Genomic DNA, 19,988 nt, shown 5'->3' with positions numbered 1-19,988 from the left:
GAATGTACTCCATATACACATGTAAATTAAAACCTATAAAATATCACGGGCATTATAAAATTTGTGTTAAAACTGATAACAGCCTTGCTGATTTACTGACAATGAAAATATATAGCATTTTTTTCTGTCAGAGCATTTATCAACACTTGGCAACCCTGCACTAACTTGACATGTAAGATGATCAAAATGGATTATGTAATCTTTCCCATTCATTTCTATTGATTTTACTTATGATAAAATTCATCAGTGTGTCTGGAAACGCTTAGGCTGAAATGCTCTGGTTGACAGAAAAAAAAAGGGGGGGAGGAAAAACAGAATTCAACTGAGTTGTAATAGGATGAATGTAATTTTAGAATAGGATTGCAGAAATACACAAGTCATGCCCTAAAGGCTGCAGCAACAAATTAATACAAATAATTCTGGAGGTCTCATAAAATTACATCTATCTAGGTAGATATTTCACTTTTGAAATAAAATTACAAAATCCCAAGCTAAAAGAATTAACTTGTGTCATTAAAAATACCGTTTAAGAAAATATTTTCTAACTTTTTAAAAAACTTCAAAGTAATCAAAGTTATTTGTCTGAATGCAAGTAACACCAAAATGCCAGCAAATGGACTATTTTAATCAGTTTTATTGATTCATGCTTTCAGTTCTTGTTCAGTTAAAAACAAGGCACATTAAATACATCCTCTTATTGCTCTATAAATGCATGCAGCTCATTCTGTATATCAAAAGTAATAAATAATGGCGATAAAACACCAAGACAGTTATAAAAATGACAAGCCAGCCTCAAACACAGTATTTAACAGTCCAATCTAGAACAATAACCCAACATAATACATAAAAGTGCCACATAAGAAAACATGCATTTGTGTATAACCCTCTTAGTATTGGGCTTATACCTGATATTCTTTAAAAACACAGTAGGGCTTTTTCACTTCCTAAAAATGGTTGACACAATGCAAAACAGTGCAAACTACAGCATCATTGAATTCAGTACAATTACATTCATATGCCCCAAATCTTTACAAGTACATAAAGAAGGGAAATAAACCGATGATGACGCTCACAGTATATCTGGTAAAAAGTCATAATGCACTTTTTGTTGCACATATTTTGACCCAGAACAAACAAGGTCAGAAACTAAGGCAGAATGGGGAGCATGCATTTCATAATAGAAACCCTAAAGTTACACACAGTATAAATTAATTGAAAGCAAGAATATTGCAAACAGCATGATGAAAATGAGGCAGGCAACCTTGACTTTAACAAGTAATCCAACACTCTCACTATTGTGACTGCGGTGGGGGCTATTTAAAGGAGTAGCTACCTCTCCAGCACATGGGGGTTCCTTCACCCGAATCCCCGTAAAGGCTCTTAAATAAACCCCTACAAACCCACCACCACCCCAACAGAACCCACTAATGTGATGTTTATATGAGAAGAAAAAAATTCCTTTGTGCATAAGAATGGGTTTTTAAAGGGCTTATCCCCTAGTTCTTTTCCTCTGTTCTTAAATCAGGTAAAGAAGCTGTAAAGGTTTAAGGAAGAATTTAAACAAAAATGCTGGGGTACTTTATTCACAGAAATGGCTTGAAACCAGTTCAGTTCCAGAATGAGTCTCTGGGATTGGTGAAGGAGCGTATGTTTTAGAATGAGCAGATTTTAAGCAAAAGCAGATATGCCTGAAAGAAGAAAAGTGCACTTTTCTTTGTCCTTAAAGGAACTTCATTCATAGCAAAGCGTGCACAAACAAAGCCTGCTCTACAAACACAGATATGCCCAAGCCACTCATGTTTTAAGCCCGGTCCCTACTGTATCGGAATCGAGGAGGATACAAGTCATCATTATCTTGATCTAACTAGAAAAGACAAAAGAGAGAGAGAGAGCATAAATGCACAATATCATATCATTTGGAAGTTTGAAAGGATAACTCCTCTATTTAGTGTCACTGGGTTCTAAATAGTCAAATTTATGGTCTCCATAGGCAAACACTAAAATTGCAAAGCCATGTGCTTCATTTGTTCAAAAAAAAAAGTCAGTGTAAAAAAATTCACATTTCGAAAGAAAAAGTTCACAGTGACACCTGGGAGACCATCATTTGCTCTGCTGTAGGTTTTACTTTAGGATGTAGGAAGAATCTAAATTTCATTTTAATAAAATGAGTTAAGATGCTATCTTATGTCCACGCAGTTTCAGAGGTGGCAGGTGGGGGTGCAGGTGAGTGAACCTTCCCTGTTTATATTATAACATGAGACAAAAAGATGTTCTGCAATGTTGACATAATCAGAAACAATAGTACAAAATTCTTTTTTGTCCAGTTTAAAAAACTAAAGCCTCAAATCTGCACAACAAAAACTTGCTGTGAAATCAAGTGTTACATTTCCTAACACATACAGAACCTGATTTACACAAAAAATAGGTACTTAACTTTATAAGAGGAAGCACAATTAATAAATGTTAAAATGACTAGTTAAAATGCCACAAAAATATAGCAAAAGCATCCCAAACTGGCATTTTAAATTCAATGCAATACTTGTTAAATTCAATGCACACTGACTTTTGTTTTTGTTTTATGTGGATATATGCATGTGTTTTTATTTTTTTTTTTTTATTTTCACTTTTGGTTGATTAAAATTTTTTTCTACTGAGAACAGAAGGGGAAATGCTTTAGGCAACCAAAATGACCTTGGATATTGAAGTGTTCTGCCTTATTTTACTTATCACTATAGTTACTTTTTTTATCCTCTTACTATTTTTACCATTTTTATTTGCAAATACCCTTCTCTGTTTCCAAATGATAGGCCAAATTTGACAATACCACATGCTCCAAAATGTAGGATTCAGGGATGGAAAATTATATCATCATATACGTTTACATAAATACGTATTTAACCCTTAAATGTATTACTACTTAAAATCGCATAAATTTGGCTTCATCCCATTACATCCAACTTGCCACTTAAATGCTGGTTTTCAAGTAAGAAAAAACACGGATCCTCCTGGCAACTGTAATAGTCAAAGAAAAACAGCAGTGACTGGGGAAAAAAATGGAACTATCACTGTAACTCACAGCAAATGTCAACGCTATCCTTATCTCATACCTGCGATTCTGCAAGCTCTCAGAGTTTCTCTTTGAGACTTGCTCCTGAAACCAGATCTAAACTTCTTCCCTCTCCAATTTTGCCAGTCATGCTCTTGTAGTATTGTTTGGATGAGGAAGGCAGACAAGCTGAGGACAAAAAGGGGCTGAGAAATCTTGAGGACCACTATCTCTTCAATAGGTCACTCTTTTTAAGAACAAATGCTATCTACAAACTTAATTTTCCAGCTTATTTTTACAAGTTCTGCCAAAATATTCTGCCTCTACAACTGATTTAGAATAAATGTGTCAAGTCCAACAGGTTACCAAAGGGATGTAAAACATTAAATCGGTGTGCGTTGAAAATGAGGAAAAAGATTAAATATACTTTTTAGAAGCTAGGTTGAGTGGCAAATACAAATAAAGCATTGGTAAATAAAGTTGGCAAATACACTAACATCCTACAGTTTTGGAATGTTGTCCAGTGTTTAGAAAGGCAGCTATCCATATCCACTGTTTTAGAGTGGTTTAAGTCATCTCTGGTAGTTACATTGTGGTTGGTTTGTTCCTATGTTTGCTGGCTGTGGATTTACTGTTTACACTCACAATCCTCCACAACTACGGTCCACGGGAATCGGAACTCTTCTGTCCAGGTTCTCTTCCGCCGTTTTCATTAGGATAGCAAGCCGGCTTCCAGACACCCTTCCCTTCTGAATAGCGCTCATCAGCTTAAAGAGAAAAGAGGCCACCGATTCAGAACGCAGGCCAGCATATGCCCTTCTTCTCGGCATTTTAATGGTTACCACTGCAGCAGGCAGGAGTAATTAAGTGCTCCATCAAAAACCACAGCAACCAAGTACTACAGCTCAACTAAGAGTACAGTTTTTGAACACTTCAGAAAGAGGGGATGGGGCAGATATTTCACCACTGCTGCAAAAATATCATCTCTCTAGCAAGTCAGACTGCCTTTACAAGCAAACTTAATGCATCACTCTTTGCCTCTTAATGTGTTCAGGGCTTTTTTTTTTTTTTTTTTTTTTTTAGCAACTTCAAATATTGGATCTTTAATTCCATTTAAAAATCTTAAAAAGCAATCTCAGGGATTGAACAAAGACAAACCATGACCTATATTTAACCACCCTTTTTTAGTTACTGTACTTGACAACTTCAAGTCCCCTAAATCCAAATTCCTTAAAGACTTTTTAAAGTAATTTATATTTAAGTCCTTGAAAATGGACCCAGAGATCTACCTTAAGAATTAAAAGTACTCCACAGCCCAGATTTTAGCTAATTCATTTTTATCCAATGGATAAAATCAGAATTAGTCTTGAAATTACATGCAGTCAGCGGGCAAAGGCCTTTAATCTGGAAAGCACCTTGCAATTATGAGCACAAGGATTTTTTTCTCCCTTTTCAAGTTGATGTGGTTTTAACTATTTGCTTTTCTTGATCTCACTTCCCCAATCTTTTTTTATTTATTTACTTTAAAAAGAACACTTAGTCATTGACCAGAAATAATAAATATGAAAATTCTCAAAATATGCTTAGGGTTACAGTTCATAGCCTATAGAAATGCATTTCTCAAAAACAGCTCTTCTGACTAAGAATCAGAGGCTTCTGCCAATGGGCCAGTTCAGAATTTCATGACCTTATGAATGTTGTTCCACAGGGCACTGCTTACTAGGGACGGGCTCCTACCACTAGAGCCCAACCCTAGAAATAACGTCCTGGTGCCATGCAACATCCACAGTGGTACTTCCATGAAGATCACGGAAAGACCATATCTATTTTTTTTAAAAGTTATTTAATGGGATAAAAATGAACTCCCAATCTTCAGAGAAAGAACGTATTTTACTGAAAACCAACAAAGCTTAAAGCATACTTTACATCAGGGGAATAGTGTACCACAAGGGATGCTGAGTGTTTAAGGCAGAACAAGTTACTGTGTATTGCTTTGTCTCTGATTTAAGGAAGACTTTCAAAGCTTATCAGACCTAACAAAACTGACAGAGTCAGAGGGCTGATTTCAGCCATGAACACTACATATAATGTCCCAATCTCTCAAAACTCAAAGTGTTCTTTAAATATCAGAAGTATCTGAAAACCATATTATAAGAAAAAAATAACACTTGGGCGCGAATATATTTCATGAGAAATATGGTCAGTATGTTTTTAAGTAGAAAATTACACTCTGTATATTTGTACCTAACTGAAGCATGAATAGTTTCTTTTACATAGAATTGGACAAGAAATAATTATTTAAAAACTCTTCAAGAAAACCTACAGATGGTTTACATTATTATCTATGTGTTTACATCTACTACACTCAAGAAAATTACTTAAAATTTAAACCACATAGCATATCCATAAAATTAGATTCTTATTGTTTCTAGAAACCCAGGTCTTTCAACCCTAGATGCTGTTGTTTATTTACAACACACATGAAATGAAGCATAAGGCATTTGTTTGAAAAAAAGTTTTCTGAAATTCTGAGACAAACAATAAGATATTCTCCCAGAAAAACTACACAAAATTGAACTAACAGGTTTCTAATTCTCAAGTATAAATTTTAAAATCAATTGAAAATATGCATTTTGTCAAACAATAAGCTAAAGAACTAAACATTTCTTTTTTGTAATGCTGGACACAACCTGTGAAAATTTTCTGCATTTAGATTCAACAATGCTCTTATCTGCAGCTCATCTCCAGAGAGACAATTACCATTTCCTTTGCCTTGATCTTGTTTGTTTAACTTGACACAGTGAAGAAAGGGCTGACATTGACCAAAATCCCCAGCATTAATTTATTTCATGTTCAGCATTCATCATTGCCATGGTGTTAGCAAGACCTGGCATTCATTTGAAATACCTGCCCAAGAAGCACTGCAGAAAAAACCTGGGTGCTTGGAAACCCAACACATTCTTCATATGATCAGAGTCATGTGGACAGCTACAAATAGTGTATGGGCTTGCTGATTTCTTTTTTTAGGGAACTTTTAAGATATTACATGTAGTATCCACTTTAGGAATATGTGAGGCATCCGGTTTGAAGTTAAAATAACAAAATAAATTTCCTTCGTGGTTACAAAGCTTCAACAATTCAGACTTGAGGAAGGTGAAAATTGGAAATGGAAATGTTTAAATTACATGGGTCTTGACCCAGAGTACAGCTTTCCTTCCGTTTGCTTTTCTGGTTCTTTATCATGTAAGAATCTGATAATTATGGTCTCAAAGGAATACAACTATGCGTTTTTAAAACTTCTCCATAAAAAAAATTGCTTTCCACATTAGAAATAATGTGTTGCCTCTTGTGAAGGAGGTGGAGAATGGTCCAGCAGAGATAGTCCATGTCATACTTCTTTAAAAAGCATGCTCTTATTCAACCCTTTAAGCCATAATTAACTTGGACTTAATCTAAATTGCCCAGTGTAAAACAGAATGTCTCTTCTAAAAAGAAAAGGAACATGCACCAAGGGAAGCCTTATCCTGGAGGGCAGACACATCAACCTTTGTTGGCTTCAAGCTTTCTTCTTTTTCAGAATGAAGTGACAACTGTGTGGATTTAAAAATCCATTCCTGAACATTCATTTACCATAATGACAACCAAAAGATAAAAGCAAATACATTTATTTCCTTTCACCACAACTCACCTGCAAAAATTCATTGAGTTCAACTTGTCCATTTTTGTTTAAATCTACTTCATTCAGAATTTCATGGAGTGTATTTTCATCCATTTGGACATTGATACTCTAAATAAAATAAAAACAGAATCATGAATTCCAATTAGAAAGCATACATGTCCTATTACTAAAGTTACTAACTTCCCCCAAATTAAAAATATTACTTGTAGAAGGTACTAGATGAGAAAAAATACCTAATATCACATTTATTTCCTCTGTTATTAAAGACTGATATAAACCCCCAAAAAATGTTACCTCTAATACACGCTGAACATCAACAATGGTAATAAATCCTTTTTGGTCTGCATCAAACTTATGAAATCTCTTCTTGTACCTGGAACACAATATTGAATAATGGAGAAATATACTTACAGAGGCAAAGGAGAGAAAAGAGAAAGTCAGAAGCTTATTAGCAGTACCTGTCGATGTCTGAAGGCAGCAGGCTGATTTCAGAGCGATCTGTTAATTGTTCTGATCGAGATTTATAGCCCATTTCGTAATAAAGAAACTTCCTGGCTGTTTCAAGTTCTTGCTAAAACAAAGACACACACAAAGTTCAAAGATTTATGGAAAGAATTATTGATTTTTTCTCTTTTCTTAAAATTTTGGTCTTCAAAAAAGAAGCTGATCTTCACTTCTTTGACCAGCACAGCCTTTTAATTTCTTCCAGTTTCATTGAAATATTCTTTCAGTAACATTCACCTCTTTTAGGTGTGCAGTCTTATGTACACTCCACTGCAATCAAGATACAGAACATTTCCTCCACCCTACAAAAGCTTCTTCATGCCTGTTTGCAATTGATCTCTTCCCCTGACCTCTAGCCCCAGGCAGCCACTGATTTGCTTTCTGTCACCAGAGTTTGCCTTTTCTGGAACTGCATATGAAAGATCTCATATACAATGTTGTCTTCTGCATTGACTGCTTTCGCACAGTATAATGATGCCAAGATTCATTCATGTTTTAATATTTTGTTTACTTTTACTGCTGAGTATTCTACTATAGTACTGAGCAGCAAATTTTACAGGACCAAATTCTTGTAGCTTGGAGACCAAAATGCAACTAAAAGTGAAGATATGTGGACTGGCATCCAGTACCAAAGCAAGTATCGTGAGATTAGCTAAGCTGAAATGTTGACAGTGGGATACTGATAGTTGGGTGAAAGTTACAGAGTCACTGGAAGAAAACAAGCCATGCTCAGGAGTTAATCTTCCTGTTTTAATGTTCCCAGTCTCAGTTATACTAACTATTGCTGCAAACATTGTCTTTCTTAGTTTTCATCATTTCAGTCTTCCGTCTAAGAACCTCCAAAACGACTCCATTCTAGTGCATATTGTTCACAAATGCCTCTTTACACACACACACATGCACACACACACATTTCTGCTCTATGAACTTTTTAATCTCCTTGATGTGAGAGGCTGGCAATGGAACTTTGATCAATGGAATGTGAATGAATGCAATACTCATTTATGACACTTTTGAATGAAAGCTTTAAATGTAACATTATAGCTTTGCTTAACATCTCTTGCTTCTGTACCATGAGAGAGGCAGGTCTCAGATGAGACCTGAAGTCAGCCTGGGATATGGAGAACAGCCACAGCAGTGAACATGCAGCCTCCCTGCAGCACAAGCGAGAAAGAGATGCTTGCTACCATAAACCACTGTGATTCTGAAGTTGCTTGTTACAGTATAAACTTGCCAAACAAACAAACAAAAAACTTAATGCAAGTCTTAAGTTCCCCAACCTCATGTCAAAGGATCTTATTAACTCAATGGTTCCCTAAGTCTAAAGTGTGAAAATACCAGTGAAAAGTGAAACAAGGCAAAGGAGACAACAGTATACAAACTTACTTGCGTGAATGTGTTATATGTGTTTGCAAATGTCAATGATGAGACCCTTTATTTTTTTGGGAAGATAATTTTTTCAGTTTTTTCCTTTCCTATTGTTCTTTCTCTTAGTAAATAAAATATCAAGAGTTTTCTTCCTTAATGCTCTTACATAAAAAAATTTAAGGTTGTTGCCGGCGCCGTGGCTTAACAGTCTAATCCTCCGCCTTGTGGCGCTGGCACACCAGTTTCTAGTCCTGGTCGGGGCGCTGGATTCTATCCCGGTTGCCCCTCTTCCAGGCCAGCTCTCTGCTATGGCCCGGGAAGGCAGTGGAGGATGGCCCAAGTCCTTGGGCCCTGCACCCCATGGGAGACCAGGAGAAGCACCTGGCTCCTGCCTTCGGATCAGCGAGATGCGCCGGCCGCAGCGGCCATTGTAGGGTGAACCAACGACAAAAAGGAAGACCTTTCTCTCTGTCTCTCACTATCAACTCTGCCTGTCAAAAAAAAAAAAAAAATTTAAGGTTGTCAATATGAAATAATACCCTGAATTTTAAAAAATTAAAAATGTATTTAAACTATCTATCTACGTACACACACACATACACAGACACACAGAAGTATATGAGGGATCTTCAAAAAGTTCATGGAAAACACATATTATGAGAACACTATGTATGGATTTCAAACCTTGTTTCCACTAAAATAAACATTGTTCAAATACATTTGTTCACAAACTTTTTGAAGTACTCTTGTGTGTGTGTGTATGTGTGGTTTAGGTGAAACTAGTCTGTGAATTCTCCATCTCTAATGGCATTCTTTGGGGACAGATTTCTCTCTTCACACAAGAAAGCCCACCAGTTGTCATAAATAAAATTATTTTTGGTATTCTACCAATTCTGCTCAGCCATTTTCTACAGAACTCGTCCAAAATTCATTTCCTTGAAAATATCACCCTGCTGCTTCCTGGAAAAACAACCTCTTCCTCAATCTATATCCCTTCATTAGCTATGTAGTTTACCTATCCTCCATCAAACAAGGAATCATGACATTTCAAAACTGGAACAGAATTTTTCCTAAAGGTCAGAATGTACCTCCCTAACCCCACATTTCCTTTATAACATGCCAAAATAGAAGCATGTGGCCTTGGTCTAAAGAACTCTAACAATGGATAGGTAACAATACCACTGAAAGTAGCCCATACAAAAATTGCTCTACTTGTAGGAAAGTTTTATGTTGAGAATAAATCTACCTCCTTGTAGTTATTCCAATTTATTTGGGATTAGTGAAATTTTGCTACAGAGGAATAAATCTAGTGTCTTTGTTTTGTATCACAGCACAAGTATGTAAATATACTATGTGTTTCCCTTGCAAGGGCTTTCTTTTAGTCTAGACTACTCTTCTGCATAATACATGATTTCAATTCCATATATATTGCTGGATAATTTCTTCCAGACCACAACTGGTCTGTCATATAATACAATTACTAGAACAAAACACAATACTCCAACAGAGATCTGGCAAGTACCTAGAAGGCAGTAACTATCAGCTTCATCAATCTAGATATATGATTTCTATTAATGCAGCTTAAGATTGCAATTGGATTTGGGAGCAGCCATGGTCCACTGTTAACTGATATACATTTACAGTTAACTAAAACCATATTTCTTTTTCACATGTGCCACTGTTAAACCTTGTCAAATCTATCTTGAATGGATGGAGTTGTTTTTCCACCTAATGCAAGGTTTGCCATTTATCTCTATTAAATTATACCTAATGAAATTTCACCCGTTGTTTCAATTTGTCATCAAACATTCACTCTCCCTTCAGTTTCTGGTTTTTGGTACACCAAAGATGCATGCCATCAACATTGTAATCTAGCACTTGAACCAAAGTAGACTAGGTCAAGACCAAGGACAGAATGCTTAGGAGTTGCTATCACAGACTTTTGGGGCCAACAGTTGTCATCTGACTATAAATCTACTAGTTTTATAAAGATATCACATTGGGCTTTACTAAATACTGAAAAGAATAAAAATATGTCCATAGTATTTTTCTAACAATATGCTTGCTGTATCTGAAAAGAAAATACAATACTTGAAATGATTTTTCTCAAGTGAATCCTTAGCTAGCTTTCCAGTGTTCACAACATCTTGTTAAATGCTGATAAAACAAACAAAAAGTGTCATAATCTGGACAATTACCTAAGATCACTGCTGAAACCACTGGTTTCTAGGTTACAAATGGTATTTTTCTTTTGTCTCCTTTTTGGAACGAGGTACTACATTTGCACAAATTGTGTCTTCTGGACCTTATTAGCCAGAAGACGAATTTAATAACCCCAACTGCACATTTCTATGAGTATCCTAGTTTTTCTGGCCTGGCATACTATACTTTTAGAGTAGCCTATTTGAATATCTACAGCCTCTTACCAATATTTATTTTGCTCTTTTCATACATGAAAACCAAAGATAAAATGGGGGGGGGGGGAGGAAGATGAGAGGAAAAGCACATGGATAGTAGACTGTGAGCTGAATAGTTCTCCCTTCTCTCTAACATTCAAGAATATGGTAGCTGTCACCCTAAGCACTGATCTAGGTAGGACTTACTTGCGTTACTTTCCATTTTCAAAAGTCTTTTTGGTATCCTCAGCATTTCCCCCTGACCCTCAGCCAATTTTCCTTGCATTAGTCATTTATACCTCTATTATTCTTGATACTGACCCTTCAATTTGCTGAGCACCTGTTTTTCAACCTGCTTTAAACTTGGTTTTCATCAGCTTGCTTTATCCATAGACATTCTATTTCTTCACTTGCTTACCCATTCACTCATTTCTTGCTCACTGTAATCAATTTTAAAAAAAATTGTTTTTGTGAGAATCTCTCGATCTACTTATGTAGCCTCTTCTTTAAAGTTCTGCTTTGTCTGAACATTATAAAATCTACCATACCAAAGCATACAGAGCAGAACTTACCAAATGCATCTAAAGAAATAATAACCTCCTTGCTGCTCAGCCCTCCCCCAAAAAGTGGGAGTATAGTCTGTCTCCATATAAATTCCCTTTTGGAAATTGACAATACACAAATCATGTTCAAGTTTCCAAATTATTTGTCCTAAAAAAACTCTTGTAATTTATATAACTCAGGATTTCCTGAACTCTTTTGCCCAAGGAATCGTTTTTTTCACATATATTAATTTATATCCTGTGGAACATGATTTAGCAATGTTAACTTTCTCTCAATGTCCCTAACAACTCCTCTATTGATCCCCAACACCCCCATAAAATGTCTTCCTCTCTAAGCAGGTCTTCTAAATGGGTTTTCTGTTACAATTCCTCTAAATAGTTCTCTGAAATTTAGAAAACATACAGATATTTCTGAGTCATATATGTGTTGTATCTACCTGATAAGATTTCAAGATCCCTGAATCTATGAGCTATTTATTATTTCCCCACAATATTTGGTACAATGTTCAGTATACAAGTCACTCATTAAGTATTGACTGGTAAAAACAAGCACAATTCATCTACAGGGAGTTATTTATCACCTTGTTCCTCTTTCACTTGTGCAGGTTAAATAATCCCAATGCTTTTAACCTTTTCGCAGAAGTCCAACTTTCTAACCTTTTAATTCTTTTTTTCTCCTTCCTTTGTTCTCTCTAGACTGTCCACAGTTATTAATACTCCTATGTCTCAAATACTGAGTAATAACTTTAAGTCTTTTATTTTTGTTACTTTGTTAAGGAGAATAGGAAAGTATTTCTGGGCACATAAATATGAACTAAAACTTGCACTGAAACTAAATCTAGCTTCCCCAGGAGGCCTGAATACAACCAGTTTACAGAATTTTCTTCCTCCTTCCTACCTCCCACAGCATGACTTCCTAGCATAAAATATGTTTTTGCATATTCAAATTATTTCAACCATAACTTTTGGAAGAACACATTATCGCCAGTGCTTCTGTATGGTAAAAATGATTGGCAACAGCACAAGGATGTCATGTCTGTGTTACTTCTATACAGAGCTTAAGCTGATCAATCTTAAACTCAAAATTGAAAGAGCTATAAACCTGCAATGGTAATGTAGAGGTAGCAGAGCAGGATGAGAAAAGCTTACCTTCCGGGGTAAGCTTTTTTTTTTTTAATTTTTTTTTTTTTTTTTTTGACAGGCAGAGTGGACAGTAGAGGTAGACAGAGAGAAAGGTCTTCCTTTTTGCCGTTGGTTCACCCTCCAATGGCCGCCGTGGTAGGCGCGCTGCGGCCGGTGCACCGCGCTGTTCCGATGGCAGGAGCCAGGTGCTTATCCTGATCTCCCATGGGGTGCAGAGCCCAAGAACTTGGGCCATCCTCCACTGCACTCCCTGGCCACAGCAGAGAGCTGGCCTGGAAGAGGGGCAACCAGGACAGGATCGGTGCCCTGACCGGGACTAGAACCCGGTGTGCCGGCGCCGCAAGGCGGAGGATTAGCCTGTTAAGCCACGGCGCCGGCAGAATACCTGCTTTCAATCCCAGCTCCACAATTCATTCCTGTGTGAACTCTGACGGGAATTTACTCTGTGTGGGCCTTTTCTTCAAATAAACAATGGGGCTAATGGTTATCCCCGAAAGACCTATCCTCAGGAGTAAGGAACTCTTTTTCCCAGTGACTCCACTATTCCCTACAGTAATTTGTAGTAAAATTACTAGCAGAGAAATGTCACCATATAGGGGTCAAGGTCTCACTTGACATACCACTCAGCATACCACATAAATATTCAGTAATGTTCATTCATTCCTCTTATGTGGGGACAGAGTAAGAAGAAATCTGCCTATGATCCAGAACATAGGCTCCTACCACATTCAAACCTGCTAGTATTCTCATCTTGGATATCCAAGCCTCCAGAACTGTCAATATCACTTGCGAGCAGTTTAAATCATCCACTTGAAGGTATTTCTGTTACAGCAGCCCAAACACACTAAGATATACAAGTACTTTCTTCCTCACATTTTAGGTCACAGCTCTCTCTTGAGCTCCTCCAACCCCACCAGCCACTACTTTCTCATTCTTCTGGATTCTTCCTTATCCCTCCAACTTGGAAACTTCAGTGTTCTATAGCTCAGTCTTTGGACCATTTTCACTAACTATATTGAGGCCTTACATGATCCCATCTAGACTAATGGATTAGAGACCAGCTGAAATTGATGTCTCTGGCTCCGGGCCTCCCCTCTGAATTTCAGACTGACATAGGCACTGATCTGGATTATGCTTTAACAGAGTCACTGAAGCTGTCAAAGCACAGACATAGGGTTAGGTAGGGAAGCTATTATAAGAATTCATGTAAGAGATGCTAATAACCTGAATCAGGGTGAGAGCAGCTCAATGTGCTAAGAAAGAGTTGAGTTTGAAGTGTTATTTTAAGACAGATATGATACTATTTACTTGGGGATTTCGAGAGAGTGTCAGACAACGCATGAAGTATGATAATACCACTTAGGCCTAAGAAACTGAAGCTTGGAAGAACCATTAATGACACGGAGAAGTTTGAGGGAGTGATAGTTTGGCATGGTAGGAGAAGAACCAAGTGAGGTAGTACAACAAAAGTTAAGAAAGCAGTTTGAGAAGCGAGATGAATCAACTGTGTCAAATGCTGCCAGTTGTCCAAGGATGAGGTTACTTCAAAAAATCCATGAAAACCAAGAATTAAAGGATAAAGGTATTTTGGCTGAAGAAGGTTTGACCTCATGCATCACCTATTTAAACCACTTATATTCCACGAACCTTCTGGAGACTCCTCATAGCATAAGGACTGAGCACTAACAAGCACGCTGAGCAATGTGGCGTTTACTGGAGGCTTAACACAGCAAAGTGGTGGTCAAAGAGCCTCACTGACATCAGCTCAAGAGAGCCTGCGGGTGAAGAACTGAACCCAAGGTGGACAGAAATTATTTTTTGACTAAATATATGCAAATTCTTCATAAGCCTCTGCATATCACAATAGTTTGGGTTAATTTAAAAATATGAAGATCTTCTGTGTATTACAGTAAGCTCAGATTTATAAATATATGGATATCTGAGCATCACTAACTTTCTTTGTAAAATGTAACTGTAAAATATTAAGTGAAACAAATGATAAGGACTCGCTGGTAAGGCAGTAAGACCACTACTTTTTACCATCGGCCGATTAGTAGGACTGTGAATTTCATTAAACATTCTCTGAGAGTACTATCAAAGAAAATCAGAAAATGTCTACCTCACAGTTAGTGTTATCTTTTTTTCTCCTTAATAAAAACCACAAATGTAAGAGCATTTATTATGAGAGATTTTCCAGGAACAACTAAATTTGGGTACAAGATTATCTTCCCATTTTCCTAAAGTCTATCAATATTAAACATATGCATCCAGAACTTGGCAAGATTCTAAGGTTACCATCAAAACTTACGCTAGCCCCTTTTACCAGATCAAACCATTACCTAGTTGTAATGGGAACTGTGGTTTTAGAGTTCTCTTTGTAGGACCTAAATGAAAGATCTCTGCGCGTGAGATTCCAGTAGAAAGAAGGGGCCATCAAAGAAGGAAGTACCTTTCTCTGAAGGGAGGAGAGAACTTCCACTTTGACTATGATCTTGTCTAAATACGATCAGAGTTGGTGAACTCAAAAGGCTTCCATAACCTTGGTAACTCATGACTAGATTCTAGGGAGATTACTGACGCCATAAACAAGAGTGTCAATTTGTTAAGTCCACAACAGGAGTCACTGTGCACTTACTCCCCATGTAGGATCTCTGTCCTTAATGTGTTGTTCAATGTGAATTAATGCTATAACTAGCACTGAAACAGTATTTTACATTTTATGTTCTGTGTGGGTGCAAACTGATGAAATCTTTACTTAATATATACTAAATTGATCTTCTGTACATAAAGATAATTGAAAAGGAATCTTGATGTGAATGGAATGGGAGAGGGAGCGGCAGATGGGAGAGGTGCAAGTGGGAGGGAAGTTATGGGGGGGGAAGCCACTGTAATCCATAAACTGTACTTTGGAAATTTATATTTACAAAATAAAAGTTAAAAAAAAAAAAAACAGCAGAAAAAAAAAACTTAAAAAAAAAAAGAGTTCTCTTTGTAATACCTCTTTCTTATAATCATCCCAATTCAATTCTCTGCCCATCAGTTCAACAATCCTCGGTAGGGCTTCTTCTGCTGCCTGAACGTTGAGAAAGGCCAGACGAGTGCGGCGTGAAATCATATCCACCGCGGTGCAGGCGTACTCCTTAATACCGTATTTTACCTGAGTTTGAATTCCAGAAACATTGTCAGTTTAGACCTTCCTCTTAAGAGAAAATAAAGTTTCACATTAAAAAACAAATTTTCTTTACACTCTCTAGTTTTCCAGCAGGCGTAAGACAAAGAGTTGCACAACCTAAGTTCTCCATCTGCCTGCCAAAGGAGGTTTGGGAACTGGGATAAACTGGACAAGAGTTAATGCATTCTTCCTTTTCAGAACCTGACATAAACATGCAAATTGCATCACTTCTCATTAAGCATCCAAAGTAATCACTTAATCTCTCTTTGTTTACACACAATGTGGATTTCATTCTACACAGCTAAACAGGCAAAGGACAAGTATACAGAAGTATGATAGCATCTCTTTAACTTGTATGATTTTCAGTCTTAGAGTAATCAAGATGACAGAAACCCTGAATTCGGTCAAGAAGAAAATGTTTACTGGACATCAATGTTTTAAGGTGAAGTGAATTACAAAGAAATACACTTTATGGATTATGTTCACAAAATTGGATAGCTTCATGAGAAACAAGACTTAAATCCTTGAAGAATTATCTCATAAAGTTACATCATGGGGGGGGGGGGCAATGTATGATACAGCACTTAAGTTGCCACTTGGGAACCTGCATCCCATATTGGAGTGCCTGGTTCAAGACCTGGTTACTCCATTTCTAAACCAGCTTCCTGCTAATTGCACACTCTAGGAAGCAGCAGGTGTGATGGCACAAGTACTTGGATGCTTGATAGCCATGTGGGAGACCCAGACTGAACTCTGGCCTATTGACTTTGGTCTGGCCCAGTTTGGCTGTTGAGAGCGTCTGGGGAGTGGACCAGCACATAGACAATTTTCTGTGTCTGTCTCTCTGCCTTCCAAACAAAATAAACAAATAAATATTTTAAAAATATGTATACAAAGGAAAAGTATGTCATAAAACAGGACACGAATAGTGCAAACCAAAAAACCTACAAACAAAAAAGGGGCAAACAAGTGTAAATTAATATGTTGTGGTAATTTCAAGAAGGAAAAAGAAAACCACATTTTATTTTATTATTACTCATGTCAACACCACTTCAGAATTAAAATAAAAATTTTGTAAATGAAGAGATTTTCACTGGACAGACATTTGACTCCAGGTTTGAACTGACATATGTGCACTGAAACTTGGCTGCATATAATTTGTAGAGAAGACAAATAATGACCAGAGGATTGGTATCCCATAGCAGACCAGAAATTCTCACGTGGTCATTCACTTACCTCTGCCTCAATATATGGAAATTCTGACACAAGACGTACTCCAACGACAGGCCATCTCTTTCCAGTCACACTTGCCATTTTGGCCACCTCAAAAGCCTTGTCACCATAGGTGGCAGCAAGATGCTGTGCCACCTACAAAAACAAAACTGTATTAGTCAGATGGTTTGAATATACCTTTTAGGTACAAAACAACAAAGGGGCATGGTTATCTTGTCAGTTTTTTTAGAGCCTGTAAATAACAATTGTTGGAGAGTATTAGGTCTTGATTCTGTGGGAGGAAACCACTCAAGCTTTGAATGCTTAGGCCAGCACTAACTCTGCCACACATCCGTCAGCACATCAGTGACTGATGAAGCAGCAGCTTCATTTGGTCCTGAGGTGACTTCTGAAGAGCATCCTTCCTTATGCTTGGGAAGGAAAGAAGATGGGGTGGCTCCAAATACCAGGAACAAACCAAACAACCTCCAGGTTTCAAAGAAGAAATTTATATTGTTTCCTAGGCAACACAAGCAAATTATTTTCATCTTTTTTTTCCTTACTACACAGACAGAAATGCACTCAGCAAAAGGAAACTCAATCATTGAGGCCTCATCATGGTTGCCGGTTCTGTTCCTGGCAAGAGTGAGTGATTAGACATGGAGAAGAATGAGGTGGCAGCGCACACCCACCTCACTTTCAAGTCCATAATCCTGGACAAGCCGGATGTAGAGGGTGGGGCTCCAATCTTTGCCCCCTTGAAGGAAAAGCCCAACTGTTCTACTTGGTCCTGCTTTCAAATTGTGAGTCTTGATGGCAGCATTTACAGTATCTTCCGCCATAGATCGGTAAGTTGTCCATTTTCCACCTATGAAGAAGTTGATGAACAATTCATTAGGTTACCAATCCTTATTTTTCTTTTTTAAAGATGTATTTCATCTAGTTGAAAGGCAGGGAGACAGAGAGAGGGAGAGACAAAGAAGGAAAGAGATCGTCCATCTGCTGGTTCATTCCTCAAATGGCCGCGATGGACGGGACTGATCCAGGCTGAAGCCAGGAACCAGAAACCCACACTGGATCTCCCAAGCACTTGGGCCATCTTTGCTGCCTCCCAGGTCCGTTGGCAGGAAGTTGGATTAGAAGCAGAGCAGCTGTGACTCAAACTGGTGCTGTAATATGGGATGCTGGCATCACAGGAGGCATTGCAACCTGCTGTACCACAACACTTGTCCCCCTTATTCTTCTTATAATTAACCAGCTATCGACTTACTAATAACAAAATTTACCTATTGTTTATAATAAACATGGCAAAGCAATGCATAAGACTTTATGTAATAAAATAAAGTCTTTACTCAATCGAGCTAAAAGATACTGCTAAGTCAAGTTCATGAGGGAGGCATTTGGTTTAGCAATTCAGATGGTGCCATTCCATATCAGAATGCCTGGGTTCAGGTCCCAGCTGTGCTTCCAATTCCAGCTTCCTAATGATGTACAGCCTGTGAAGCAGCAGATGATGGCTCAAGTAGCGTACAGTCCTTGACATCCTTGTGGGAGATCTGGATTGAGCTCATGGTTCCCAGGTTCACCAGCATATCATAGTGGGCATTTGAGGAGCGAACCAGAGGATATAAGCTCTCTTTCTGACTCCGTCTTTCTCTGTGTCTCTGTCTTGCAAGTAAATAGATAATTAAAAAATAATTTAGCCAAGCTTGTGTGCAATACACTTGCAAATAACAAGATAATACCCCATACCTGCTATAGTGATAAGGCCACTCTCACTGATATCAACAACGTGATTTCTAGAGATGGACTGAGTATCTGCAGAGTTGGGATCAGTAACGAGGGGACGGATACCACTCCATGCTGCTAGGACATCTCCTCTTCTCACTGGTAAGGATCAACAACAAGGGTTAACAGGTTTATTCAAAAACATTATTTTTAAACCATAAAACAGTATATAAGCAGAAAAAGAATACACATAAATGTGCACTTTAAAAGGGGGGAAAAAACCCTAAATATAGAACCCTATGAGTATATTGGTACAAGAAAAACTCATAAAGAACTATCTTGTTACAAGTATCATTTCCATGAAAAAAACTCAAGGTTTTGAAAATCATTGACACTGATACAAGAGGAAGCAAAAGAAATAAATGTTAGCAACCTTCCAGCTGGAGAAATTAAGAGAATAAAACAAGAAAAACTAGAATTGAACAGTTAAGAGATTTACAAATTTCTTTCTAGAATTTCTCTTGCTATCCCTTTTCAGGGAAGACAAAGACATGGATTAAATTAAATAAATAAGCCACTAACAGGATTTTTTCCTCCCATATCAATACCACACTTTTATCAAGTATTTACAGCAGGTCCAGCACAGTGCAGAGCACCTGATACACATATCTCATCTCATTTACCCTCATGAAGTCCCATAGAACTTGTCTTTATTATTCTCACCATACAGATGAGAAAACAGATTGAAAAAGTTTAAACAAACCTGGACAACCAACTTGTCTGAGGAAAACATCGTTTATTTGTAAAGTATCCGGGCTTGGTTTTTTTCAGATTTTGAGGTCCATATTCTTACCACTAAATTTTATTGTCTCTCAACACTTGACATTTTCCATACTTTATTAATTTATTTGTTAATCCCATTATCATTACAGCTGACACAGAAATAAGTGTTTTGGCTTCTCTGAGTTAGGCACTTAATTCTTGTCATTCAAGATGCTGTGGAATTATCCTTACTGTCTATCACAATACAATTACACATCTGTGCTAAGGATTGAGGGAGTTTATATTAAAATTGGATGGCTGCTGAACAGAGCTTAACCTTGATCTAAAAACAGCTGAGGAGAGATCAGCTGTGGTTTTGGTCCACCATCAGAGGTGAGGACAAGACAAAGGCACG

General features: G+C 37.4%; 1 protein-coding gene across 2 annotated transcripts in view; it reads right to left on the bottom strand.

The window, feature by feature from the left end:
* Positions 1-2,031: 2,031 nt before the first annotated feature.
* Positions 2,032-19,988, bottom strand: part of GPD2 (glycerol-3-phosphate dehydrogenase 2) — a 164,357-nt gene continuing 146,400 nt past the window's right edge. For both annotated transcript variants that reach the window (XM_062186967.1, XM_062186959.1), the window contains exons 10-17: positions 18,836-18,970; positions 17,776-17,951; positions 17,108-17,239; positions 15,698-15,856; positions 7,184-7,296; positions 7,020-7,098; positions 6,735-6,833; positions 2,032-3,813 (exon numbers count right to left, since the gene is read on the bottom strand). In XM_062186967.1, the coding sequence (XP_062042951.1) occupies positions 3,688-3,813; positions 6,735-6,833; positions 7,020-7,098; positions 7,184-7,296; positions 15,698-15,856; positions 17,108-17,239; positions 17,776-17,951; positions 18,836-18,970 (1,019 nt within the window). In that variant the 3' untranslated portion in view covers positions 2,032-3,687. The remainder of the gene's footprint in view (positions 3,814-6,734; positions 6,834-7,019; positions 7,099-7,183; positions 7,297-15,697; positions 15,857-17,107; positions 17,240-17,775; positions 17,952-18,835; positions 18,971-19,988) is intronic.

The sequence above is a fragment of the Lepus europaeus genome, chromosome 1 (genome assembly GCF_033115175.1).
Source record: "Lepus europaeus isolate LE1 chromosome 1, mLepTim1.pri, whole genome shotgun sequence".
Lineage (NCBI taxonomy): Eukaryota > Metazoa > Chordata > Mammalia > Lagomorpha > Leporidae > Lepus > Lepus europaeus.
The sequence above is the reverse complement of the archived record's forward strand: the minus strand, read 5'-3'. Positions and strand labels throughout refer to the sequence as shown.